The sequence below is a fragment of the Hyperolius riggenbachi genome, unplaced genomic scaffold (genome assembly GCF_040937935.1).
Source record: "Hyperolius riggenbachi isolate aHypRig1 unplaced genomic scaffold, aHypRig1.pri scaffold_142, whole genome shotgun sequence".
Taxonomy (NCBI): Eukaryota; Metazoa; Chordata; class Amphibia; order Anura; family Hyperoliidae; genus Hyperolius; species Hyperolius riggenbachi.
The window spans coordinates 91,813-104,567 of NW_027152356.1; the positions used below are offsets into that span (position 1 = coordinate 91,813).

Sequence of the window (12,755 nt, forward strand, 5' to 3'; positions counted from 1 at the left end):
GTGTATGTACAGTGCCAAGCACACTAATAACTATGCTGTGTTCCTTTTTTTCTTTCTCTGTCTGAAAGAGTTAAATATCAGGTATGTAAGTGGCTGACTCAGTCCTGACTCAGACAGGAAGTGACTACCCTCACTGATAAGAAATTGCCCTTTTTATCTCTTTCTTGCTCTCAGAAGCCCTTTTCTGCTAGGAAAGTGTTTTATAGTTGGAATTTCTCATCAGTGAGGGTCACACTGTAGTCACTTCCTGTCTGAGCCAGGACGGAGTCAGCCACTTACATACCTGATATTTAACTCTTTCAGACAGAGAAAGAAAAAAAGGAACGCAGAATGGTTATTTGTGTGCTAGGCACTGTACATACCCATGTCTATCTCATCATGTCACATGTCACTTCGGGTATCCTTTAAGGATATGTGCTCCTATTTCTTAGATATGTTTTGATGCGCTGAATGCATGCATGTTTGCGCTATGCATGTTGCAGGGCCAGAGTTAGGACACATACAACACTGGGCTACCTCTACGCGGTGTATGTGACTACGCAAGAGACTTTATTCTTGTAATGAAAATTCCAGCTTTTAACTTAGCTGTAGGGACAACATTGATTGCTGCATCATTTTTTGTTAATAAGTTTGCATGAAGATTTGCATGAGTGGAAGTTCATTTTTTGCTGTTTTGCTTGTCACACCCCTTCTAGCACCTCCCCATTAAATCTGTAAAAGTAAGTGATAAATGTCCTAGCTTGAGGTGAGGATCCTGGATTTTGTGTCTTTAAATTTATAAAGAGATCATTTGCATATTCAGTAGTGGTGCATTGTGGGTAACCAGATGGCCACTTTAAGCTGATTTATCACAAATTCCTTCTATTTTAAGAAGTCAGACCACACTTAGCATTGCTTTTTCGTAGGAGGGCTTTTCGGTCTCTTTAAAGAAAACCTGAACTGAAAATTAAAAGTCAAAATAAGCATACACAAGTCATACTTACCTTCCATGTAGTCTACTCCTCAGTGTCTTTCCCCTGTCCCACGTCCTGTTTGTTCACTGTGATCAGGGGAATTTTCCGTCCTCCATTTTGAAAATGGCCATTACCCATAACAGCTTTCTGGTCAGCACACAGTTAAACTGTAACATCGCCCACTTGAGCCATAGGGAAACATGGACATTACCTGGTACATCAGTTTTCCTCTCAGCTATAACTGACAGCAACTGATATTTTATTGACAGCAACTGATATATTTAGATCTGGCAAAATATTGTCAGAACTGGAAGGGATTATTGTCAGAAGAAAATGGAGCACTTCTGAGAGGAACTGATGGCAAGGTAACTATGCAATGCTCATTTGAAGTTACCTCATGTGTTTATTTTAAATATTTTTAATATATTTTAAATATTTTAAATATTTTTACTCAGTACAGGTTCTCTTTAAGTCCCCTATACCTTGCTTGTGGTTTTGGGTCACCCTGAGCTGCTTGGTTACTGTGTTGTAATGGTCTGTAATTATCCCAGCATTCTCTGCTATTAGCAAATGTGAGTCTCTTCTCCATTTCAGAATGTGAGGATTTTTATTACTAATCAGAAAGGAGAGTTTTGCACTTTGGGGAACTTCACAGCATCCTCAAACAGACCATTATCCTAGAAAATGGGGGTTGCACAGTTATTCTGAATTCAAAGATGTATATATGGAATTGAAAATCTTCACACACAACATGAATCACACCTGCATATAAAAAATTATGGGGTTGATTTACTAACTGCCATTAACCTCTTTCAGACGTGCATAGTTGAAATCTATGCCCTGCTTATCTCCCCCAAAGCCTGTCAGGGCGTAGATTTCAACTTCCGCATTCCTCACGCCTCACGGACCCACCGATCACGACGCTACAGCTCACGTCATCCTTGCAGATGTTGACCTGGCTGACATTCAAACCCGGGGACCCAGTGAGTGCTAACCACTGCATTCATTCAAGTTGAACCATTCCAAAAATGCAGCATTCAGCACATTTTTAATTTTAACAACATCACAATGCAGATGTGGGACACCTTTATAGGGCTACATTAGGCAACCACTTTTCAAATTCTGGACACTTTCAAAAGCACTCAAAAGTGCTCTTGGTGTGTACCAGCCCTTAAAACACATTGGCCTATGATTAAGAAACAGTAAATACAGTTCTGATTTTTTACTTGCCTTATTTTAGGCATTTTGGGTACGTTACAACACCATCCAAACACTGGACTGTAAGAAGATCTGATTTTGATATTTGATATCCTGGAGCACACTCAAATGTTGTGTAATCAGAGTGTTGAAGGTATATTTTCTTGTATTTGTTTTCCTCTGATTTATGCTGAATATTATTTTGTTGCAGAGAAGCCTCTGTTATTGTGCAAGGGACTGAAAATAAGAAAAGAATGGCATTATGTCAAATGTTTGTGCTTACAAAAAAAAAATTCCCTAGTGCCAACCCTATTGCCTGTTACAGAATAGTTCTGAATGTCAACTCACTGCCCGTGCAATTCTTTGGGCCTGTTCTCATCTCTGCATTGTAATGGATTGCATTATTCCAACTTGTTGCATTCAGGCTATTGTTATTATTATTTAGTATTTATATAGCGTCGACATCTTCCGCAGCGCTGTACAGAGTATATTGTCTTGTCACTTAACTGTCCCTCGGAGGAGCTCACAATCAAATCCCTACCATAGTTCTATGTCTATATGTGCCGGGTAGTGTATGTATCATGTATTAAAGTCTATCATTCTCAATTTCATTTCACACAGAGCATTTTGTAAAATGTCAATTCATCAAGGCTGCTACTATATGGCAAGCTGAAATTACAGAGCAGTGAGGTAAATTACCGACTTGTGCTGTAAGCAACTCAATAAATATCAGCAAATGTCAATTCATGAAGATTAGAGCATGCGATAAAGCCCAGTAACATGTTCACTAATTACAGACAGCTCTGAAGTGTTGAAAACCAGCTTCACTGTCCGATAAGACATGACTGACAAAAGCAGAGAGCCAATAGGAACAGCTTCTGTCTCCTGCAAGTTCCTGTGATGCGTTCTGATACCTTCTAGGGAGGGTCAAGCTTCCCTACCCCCAGGCAGCAGAAGAGAGAGAGCCAGCACAAAAGAGGTTTCCCCTGCAGCTCTTCAGACAATTAACCCTTTAGGTTTCTGTTTGAAGATGCGGAGGAGCAAGTGGGGAAATCACCTAAGCATGGCATGCTTAATGTTTCTTGAAAGTTCATCTAAACTGTTGCAAAAAAATAAAATGTTAAGAAAGACTAATAAACAGATTCACTGGGAGCAGAGGGAGTATAACAAACATGTACAAATAAAGGGATGCGGGGATGCTTTTTACTACTGTAATGCTGTCACTGTACAGAACAGCATGTAACAAAACAGAGACAACTCCACACGCAACTGCTTTTACTGAACAGTTTTTTTGTGAATGGCTTCAACCCATTGTTCTGGTAAACTACCAAACTTCTACCGCACCTGTGAAAATCTTGGTGAATTAGCAAAAAAGTCTAAAATACCAAATGCGATATTTTACCAACTTTTTTTTTTTTTTATCCAACAGCCTTTGATGACTTGAAGCCAATGTGTGTGTTATGCAACTGACAACTGTGTACCAACCCTAACACTCATGATGTAACATGATCAATTCCTTCTTCAAAACATAATAATATTCCCTCAGCCAAATGTGGTGGCTCTTGGAAAAAAAATGAAAAAAACAAAAACAAGCATTACTTTATACTACTTGTTTTTTGTTTGTTTGTTTTTTTCTTTTTTTTTACAGAATGCTTTTTTCATGTCTGAAGATGTTGATTAGAACAGGAAAATGCATTGAGCATTAGGTCTAGTTCATAGAGGTCAGTTGCACTGGTGAATAGTTCTGCATGTCGACTCATTGCCCATACAATTGTATGGGCCTGTTCACAGTACTATGTTGTAACTGATCACATTATTCTAATTTGCTGCCTGCAAGATTTGTATTAAAGAAAATCTGTAAAAAAAAAAAAAAAAATATTGCCCCTGGGAGTTACTGTCCTCTTTGCCCTCTGGGATCCAGTGCTGGCAGCCCTGAGCAGCGGTGATGTAAATATTTACCTTCCATGAGCAGGTGCCGTAGCGGCTTTCTAATGGGTTCTGGTGGAAATAGCTGAGCTCGATTGGGTCCACTCTACTGTGCAGACGCGAGTCGCCTTCACAACAGATCGGACCCAGTCGGGCTCGACTATTTCTGCCGGAGCCCCTCGGAAAGCCACTACTGCACCTGCGCATGAATGTGAAAGGTAAGTATTTCAGCCCCTACTGTGCCACAGCTGACATGCTTGTTGGGTGAAGAGGATGGGGAAGCCAGAGGCTTCCAGTATCCAGAAGCTTCCCCCTCCCAAGGTAAGTACCTTTAAAGTCTATGTCTAGTCTCCATTGCAGTTCACACTCATAACCAGTGGTGCTCAGCAAGATTTCGGATATCCGAACTACCCAGATAATCTGAACTTTTTCCAATATCCGAACTTTGATTAGCAATTTGGATATTTTTTAAAATCCGAATAGACTATCCGAGCAAACTTGGATTTCACATCTGAAATCCGAAATCCGGGTGGATAGATGGCAAAAATCCCTTTCGGAGGGAGGGAGAGAGAGAGGGAGGGAGGGAGAGAGAGAGAGAGAGACTTTTGGAAGCATTTTGAGCCATTTTCAAGTCACTTCCAGTTTTCTATCCAGATATCTGAAACCGGACGGATATTGGGTTCGGATATCCAAGCTTACTCGGATACCAAAAAGTTCAGCTTCGGATATCCGATTCGGATCCGGATCTTGAAAAGGGGTATCCGAGCACCCCTGCTCATAACGCGTGCATTATACAACTGACCTATCTTTAAACATTAGTCTCATGTTAAAGGCAACACTTGTTATTCTTCTAAATGAACAATTGGAACTGATCATTTGGGACCACTAATGGACAAAACTCTCCTAACCAATCTAGTCAGATTTATGTGTATCATATTGTTCAGCAAATTGTATCATTAGTAGACACATTTAGGCAGGAGGAGAAATGTGACTGTTAAGGTGACCACTAATGATACAATTTTTGAACTGTCTTTTATGAACGATTCTTTGCATGAATGATCGGAAATTATTGTTTGGGACCACTTATGGACAAAAGTCTCCCAACCAATCCGATCAGATTAATGAAATCAATCCTGTTTTCCAGTCGATCCTGTCAATCTGATCGGATTGGTTAAGAGATTTTAGTCCATTAGTAGTCCCAAACAATAATTCCAATTGGTCATGCGAAGAATCGTTTAAAAGATTGTTCACCAAATTGTATCATTAGTGGCCACCTTTAGTGAAGTTGTTAGTACAATATTACTAACATGGATATTGTAATGGCTTTATGGGTCCAAATTACCTGACGCAGTTTTTACACAAATGCATTCTGGACACTCGAAATTCATGTCAGCAGTTGGAAAATAAATTAGGCCTGCTACACTGGTTTATAAAGCTAAGTGGTTAAAGATACATACATGTAGAGAAAGAAAAATGTTAAATATGAAATCTTATGGACATTACCTCGACAAACTGGTGTCTTCTCCCAGACTCCATCATTGCAGGTGACTGTTTGACTTCCTTCAAGTTTATACAAATTTGCACATTGATATTGTGCAGAAGAACCTGACTTATAGAGTGTTTTCTTTGCTTCTGTAATATCTCCACTGGTCACTGATGGTGGTGCGCCACAGTTCTCTGCAGAGCAAAAATTACAAGTAAAGGGAAGACTATAATCTCAAAGTTTTTGAAAGTTGTGTAAGAAATAAAGAAATGGATAAGGAACATTTGTTTTTAACAAAATCCTATCCGATGAAAGCATTTCTGGACCATTTCTTTTGCAAAATGAGCTCTGAATACAAGGAGCCTCCAGGTGATAACTGAAGATTATCTGTAAATATTAGTGGTGATTGGAATCAGCAGTGATTCACTTTAAGCCAATATTCTTTTTGCATCAGTTCACAAAAATATTGTTAAATTTGATTTTCAAGCAAAAATGGCAGGTGAAATAAGATTTGTTATATTTTGCATTTTTGCGTGAATTTTTGCTATATAATATTTTTTTGTTGTGGTAAAAATTTTCACACTAAAAATATTGTTTTTCTACATTTTTGTGGTAAAAATACAAGCTATTTTCGCAAAAAAAAAAAAATCTCAATCAAAAATAGCATTTTCCATGTGAAAATGACTGGCAAAAATGTAAAAGCAACACTGGTTATCAGCTAATTATGATTACACAAAATTTCGCTAACATTTTTGCAACTACTCCCATATGTAATTCAACGGATTATTTTTTGTAATACATTTGTAATTTTGCATAATTTGTGTGTAATTTCGTGTTGACTATCGGATATTAGCAAAGCTCCCACACATGCTATTGTCACTAAAATCGCTACATATGTTAAGGAGAATAATGGGTAGAATAAGTGTGTAGAACAATGGTAAAATTGCCAATATTCTACTATTGGTGGTAAAACTAGGCTCCCAAATTCCCATGTGCCTTTTTTAAAATGTACACATTCACTGTGCCATTACGCAGATGTAAAATATAGAGGATAGCTGATAACCCGGCGTTGCCCGGGTATGTCTATGGTTGCTGTTGGCTCTGCCCACTTTTTCTAACCTTAACACACAAAAACTCAATGACCAAGTTTGAGAGCTTTGGGGTCCTTGACATCAATAATTTGTATTTTCCCAGTGAAATAAAACACATATGATTGGCTGTTTGTGGCTCCGCCCCCTTTTCTAAATTTGAACCCCTGTGACCCAATGACAGACTGTACCAGGTTTGTGGCTTGTGCCATTAACAGTGTAAGAATGGCAGCAATTTAAACATTTCCCTTGAAAATCAACAGGCAATTTTTGATTGGCTTTTTTAGGCTCCACCCACTTTTCTGAATATTAATTCCAGTCACCCAGTAACCAACTGTGCAAAGTGTGAGAACCCTGTCATTAACAGTGTAAGAATGGCTGCAGTTTACATTTTCCCAGGGACATTTGTTTTTGACTCCACCCACTTTTTGTAACTTTGACACACAGTCACTCAATGACCAAGTTTGTGAGCTTTCAGGTTCCTGGCATCAAAAATGTGTGAATGGAATCAGTTCATCCAGCAAATAAATCTGACTGGTTGTTTGTGGCTCCGTCTCTTTAGTGATTTTGAACCCTGTCACTTAATGATCGACTGTACCAGGTTTGAGGCCTCTGTCATTAACAGCGTAAGAATAGCAGCAGTTTCAATATTACCCTTGAAAATCAACCAGTGCATTTTGTTGGCTGATGTAGGCTCCACCCACTTTTCTGAATATTAATTCCAGTCACCTAGTGACCATCTGTGTCAAGTTTGAGAACCGTGCCATTAACAGTGTAAGAATGGCTGCAGTTTATATTTCCCCATGTAAAAAGTTAGTTGTTTTTGGCTCCACCCACTATTTCTAACCTTGACATACAGTCACTCAATGACCAAGTTTATGAGCTTTGGAGTCCTTGGCATCAATAAGTTGCAACTTCCTATTGAAATTAAACAAATCTGATTGGCTGTTTGCAGGCCGCCCCCTTTTCAGAATTTAAACCCCTGTCTCCCAGTGACTGATTGTACATGATTTGAGGCCTCTACCATTAAGTGCAAGAATAGCAGCAACGTAAATATTCCCCTTGAAAATCAATAGGTGAATTTTGATTGGCTGTAGTAGGCTCCACCCACTCTCCTGAATATTAATTCCAATCATCCAGTGACCAACTGTGTCAAGTTTGAGAACCCTGCCAATAACAGAATGGCTGACATCAATCTAACAAATCTGATTGTCTGTTTATGGTTCCACCCCCTTTAGTGAATTTGGACCCCAGTCACCCAATTACTGTTGCAGGTTTGAGGTTTATATTTTTCTAGTGAAATTTGTTTTTGCTCCACCCACTTTTTGTAACCTTGGCACGCAGTCTCTCAATGACCAAGTTTGTGAGCATTCAGGTTCCTGGCATCAAAATTGCGCGAATGGAAGCAGTTTATCCATCAAGGAACTCCGATTGACTGTTTGTGGCCCTGCTTCTTTAGTGAATTTGGACCCTACTCACCCATTGACTGACTTACTCACTTAATGAGCTACTGTAGCAGGTTTGAGGCCTCTGCCATTAACCGTGTAAGAATGGTAGCAATTTAAATATTCCCCTTGAAAATCAATAGATTAATTATGATTGGCTGTTGTAGGCTCCACTCACATTTCTGAATATCAATCCCAGTCACCCAGTGGCTAATTGTGTCAAGTTTTGGAACCCTGCCCAACAGTCTAAGAATGGCTGCAGTTTACATTTTCCCATTTAAAATGAATGACTAAAATTTGACTGGCTGTTTTATGCTCCGCCCACTTTTTCTGCATTTGTAACCTCTGTCACCAAGTGACCAACTGTGCCAAGTGTGGGGACTCTGGCTTGATTAGTGTGAGAATGGCAGTGTTTTCCATTTTTTCCTCTGACGTGAATGGGTGAAATTATTATTATTATTATTATTATTATTTATTGTATTTATAAAGCGCCAACATATTACGCAGCGCTGATGAAATCTGATTTGCTGTTTGTAGCTCCGCCCAGATGTGCAGGGGGAATGCGAGACCCCCAGAACATGTCATCCCAGGTAGTAAGGATTCTGTATACCAAGTTTCGCTGAAATCAGTCAAGGCGCTTTCGCGTGATCGCGGCACACACACGCACGCACGCACGCACACACACACACACACACACACACACACACACACACACACACACACACACACATATATTTTGTATATATAGATTGCTGAGAAATCATTACAACACATCAGAGAATGTATCATAAAAAAACGTAAAACGATCGTAACAGAATTACAACCACAGATAGCCGTTATTAAAACTGAATTAACACAGTACAGTAAAACAAATGAATATAAATCATTCTCACATATACTACATAATAAGATCACTAAATTTGAACTGGATATATCTGAGAATAAATTAGGGAAACTCAATGGGGATAGACACCTATACATACAAAACAGACAAAGATTATTTAATAAAAGAAAACCACATATATATCTTCCCCAAACCCCAAGCCCAAGCCGTAATTCAAGACACTCCAGCCACTACAGAAGAATCCAGAAATCAACGGCCACCAGCTCTAGTACCCAGACCACAAAGAAGGAATCCAGGAAAAAGGATCAAACCAAAGACCAGTATACTTTCAGAGTGAAAGGGATGATAAGAAACAAACGGAAAAAGAGAAACAAAGAGAACCGATGAACAAACACTCATCGAAAGGACCCAATCAACCGTATTTTAAACACAGAACATCCAGGGACACAACAAAGACCTAACACAGATGGAACGGAAAGACGAACACAAACCTCAAGGAAAAGGGGTAGATCCTCAGAAGATGATGAGGTATTCAGCACACCGCTAATCAATCAAGAACACAAAGAACAAAAACTCAGCAATAAATTATCAACTACATCAGATGACCTTCTAGATCTGAGCATCTATAACACACAAGAAGAATCTCCGATAACGGAGAGAAAAACATCAGAAATCCAGAACAAGAATATAGAACGGATACAAAAAGCACCAACCAAAACAACACCCATATCGAGAATCCCTCAACCGACAAAGGCGAATAAGAAACCAGACCTATAACGGAATTTTTTACGCCAACACAGGAACCTCTCAACTATAGTTCCGACTACAACACCACAGAAGGCACTACAACCAGTTTGTCTTCTTTTTTAGAATTACCCACCATATTGGGGGAAGCCACACCGTTAAGACCAATAATACCATACTCCATAACCCATCTAGCACCTCTAGTGAACTCTTCACCGTTGAAACCATCAGAAAAAACTATGGAAAAACAAGGAAGCGGGGAAGAAGAGGAGGTAGAAAATGCAGACAAAAAATTAGTGCTACCACCGGAGAAACAACGGATATAAAATCCATCTTTAATTTATCCTCTTATACATTGAACAAAGCGAAGAAAGCAGTTTTAGGTCGAGGCCTCTCTTTTTGTCCCACCAAACAAGCAAATTTATATGACTTATTCATAGATTTGAATCATTTCACTAGGAAATTGACTTTAAAACGATATTTTGCATTGAAAAAATCCAAAGGTCACTATACAAAAACCGACAATACCGATGGAGAAATACCAATAATTCTCAATAATGATGACGCACAGAACATCTTTTATAACCCAGAAGAATTGGCCATGGAAAAATACATACACACTCAACTAAAAAATAAATCCAATTTTTATCCTACTACTTATAGGGGGCCCCACATAGAGGGATTTTACAATCAAGTCTTAGAAGATTTCAGGAACCTAGATAACAAGGACTCAACATCAAATTTGACAAAACAAGAACAACGAGCGATCAAAAGTTTGAAGAATAACAACTCAATTAGTATTAAATCAGCTGACAAAGGGGGAGGGATCGTAATAATCATAATCAGAATCAGAATCAGAATCAAGTTTATTTTGCCAAGCATGACTGGGTTATGCCTGGAATTGGGTTTGGCACGGACAGAGAACTCAGCAGCAAAAACAAACACAAAGAGACAATGAGAAGGCAACAACAGTACACATCTAATAGCAACCATGACATCAACTTCTAACCACGACATCTAACAGCAATGACAGCAGCAGCAACCAATGGATGATGTATTGCAGTGAAGAAGCAATAGTGCAGTGGTAGGTGCAGCTTGAACAAGGGAGGCACTAATTTGGGCCAATGGGGCAGGACACAGCGAACCCCTATGGTCTGACTACCGGCCTGAGGGGGGGGAGCCAGTGAATGGAATTCAAGAGTTTAACGGCAGCAGGGAAGAAGGAGTTCATGTGCCTAGCTGTCTTGGTGGAAATGGACCGTAGCCTTCTGCCGGATGGGAGCACGTTAAAGTATCGGTGGCCTGGGTGTGAGCGGTCGTTTGCAATCCTTTGTGCCCTGGAGCGCAGTCTGGAGTTGTAGAGGAGGTCAAGAGAGGGGAGTGGTTTCCCGATGATTCTCTCCGCCGACCTGATGACCCTCTGAAGCTTGTATTTGTCTCTGTTTGAGGAACCGTGATAGCGAGGACACGAGCCGAGATGCGGCCTATTATCCATCCAATCACCTCACAGTGGAATCTAAAACGGCATACAGGAGTCTGGCGACAGGACGGACGCTAGTTAAACCACATGGTGAGACCCACCCTTTATTCCTCACTGATCAACATATGAACTGCATTACCCGTGGGGGAATGAATTTTTGTTAGCCCCCAGGCTCACTCAATTGCTTATGCATGGTGGACTACAACGGGAACTTAAATCCTTGGTTTCAGGAGGAGGAGAGAGAGAGAGGGGGGCCCCCACCATGTATATATATATATATATATATCATTTTTTCCATAGCGCATGGCACCAGTACGGAAGCGCGGCATGCTTGTGATGTGTGGATGGGTTATTCCCTTAAGCATTACCAAGCTGGCATATTTATTGTAGTGGCTGATTGATGGCTAAATGACAGCTTTGCTTACGCAATTTTAATTTTGAATCATGTGTGTTCTGTCCTATTGTGATTAATTGAGTAATTATTGTCCTTGATTTATTAATAATAAATTTTGATATTTTGCATATTAAGGCGGCCTGAGTACTCATATGTGTTCAGATTTCGAAGTTTGGTTTTCAAACCTGCAGTAGAAGTCACTGAGCTCCTCGGCTAGCTTGATGCTGGGTGTGGCATGCTGGGGGGGGGCTTATAATTGGTGGCTAACTTGAGTCCCTTCCAAACGGCTCGTGGGTCATTTGAGCTAAGATTGTGTTTAAGCTTCTCAGAGTATTCCTTCTTCGCTGCCTTGAGTTCCCTGTTAAGGTTGTTCCTCGCTGCTCTATTGAATAAAGTGGGCTACATCAAAGAGGCAGAAAGAATACTCAGAGATACAGAGTATTATGGGGTATTGCAACAAGATCCAACTGATACATACAAAAAAGAACTGAAGAAACTAGTGATTGATGCCCTTGAAGAAGGCATTCTAAATAAATCTGAGAAAGACTTCATACTCATCCAGGATCCAATGGTAGCTCACTTTTATCATCTACCCAAAATTCACAAATCGATAACCAACCCACCCGGCAGGCCAATCATAGCAGGCATAAACTCACTATCCTCACATCTGTCAGAATTAATAGATCATCACCTACAACAAATGGTAAGAGACTTGCCTTCATTTCCAAAGGATTCCGCACAATTACTCAGAGAACTCACAGATATACCATGGAGAAATAACTACAAATGGCTAACGTTAGATGTATCTGCTTTATACTCTAATATACACCACAAAATCGGGCTAAAAGCAGTGTGGTACTTTCTAATGAAAAATCAAAAGATCCCCTTGAAACAAAAAATCTTCCTCATCGAATCCATCAACTTCATACTCACACATTTATGGACACTATTTATTTACAGAAACGGGGAACAGCAATGGGATCGGGCATGGCTCCCAGCTATGCAAATTTAACAATGGGCCTCCTAGAACATCTACTCATAGAACAAGAAAATCCTTTCACATCAAACATCGTATACTACCGAAGATACATAGATGATTTGAGCCTCATCTGGAGAGGCGACACAACATCAATATGCAAATTTGTCAATTATATGAACGATAAAGATTGGGGAATATCTTTTACTTCAAACTATGACGAAA

The 12,755-nt window shown here is 39.7% G+C and overlaps 1 protein-coding gene across 3 annotated transcripts in view; it reads right to left on the reverse strand.

The window, feature by feature from the left end:
- Positions 1-366: 366 nt before the first annotated feature.
- Positions 367-12,755, reverse strand: part of LOC137543654 (uncharacterized) — a 93,441-nt gene continuing 81,052 nt past the window's right edge. For all 3 annotated transcript variants that reach the window (XM_068264779.1, XM_068264780.1, XM_068264778.1), the window contains 2 exons: positions 5,580-5,753; positions 367-2,387 (listed from right to left, as the gene is read on the reverse strand). In XM_068264779.1, the coding sequence (XP_068120880.1) occupies positions 2,185-2,387; positions 5,580-5,753 (377 nt within the window). In that variant the 3' untranslated portion in view covers positions 367-2,184. The remainder of the gene's footprint in view (positions 2,388-5,579; positions 5,754-12,755) is intronic.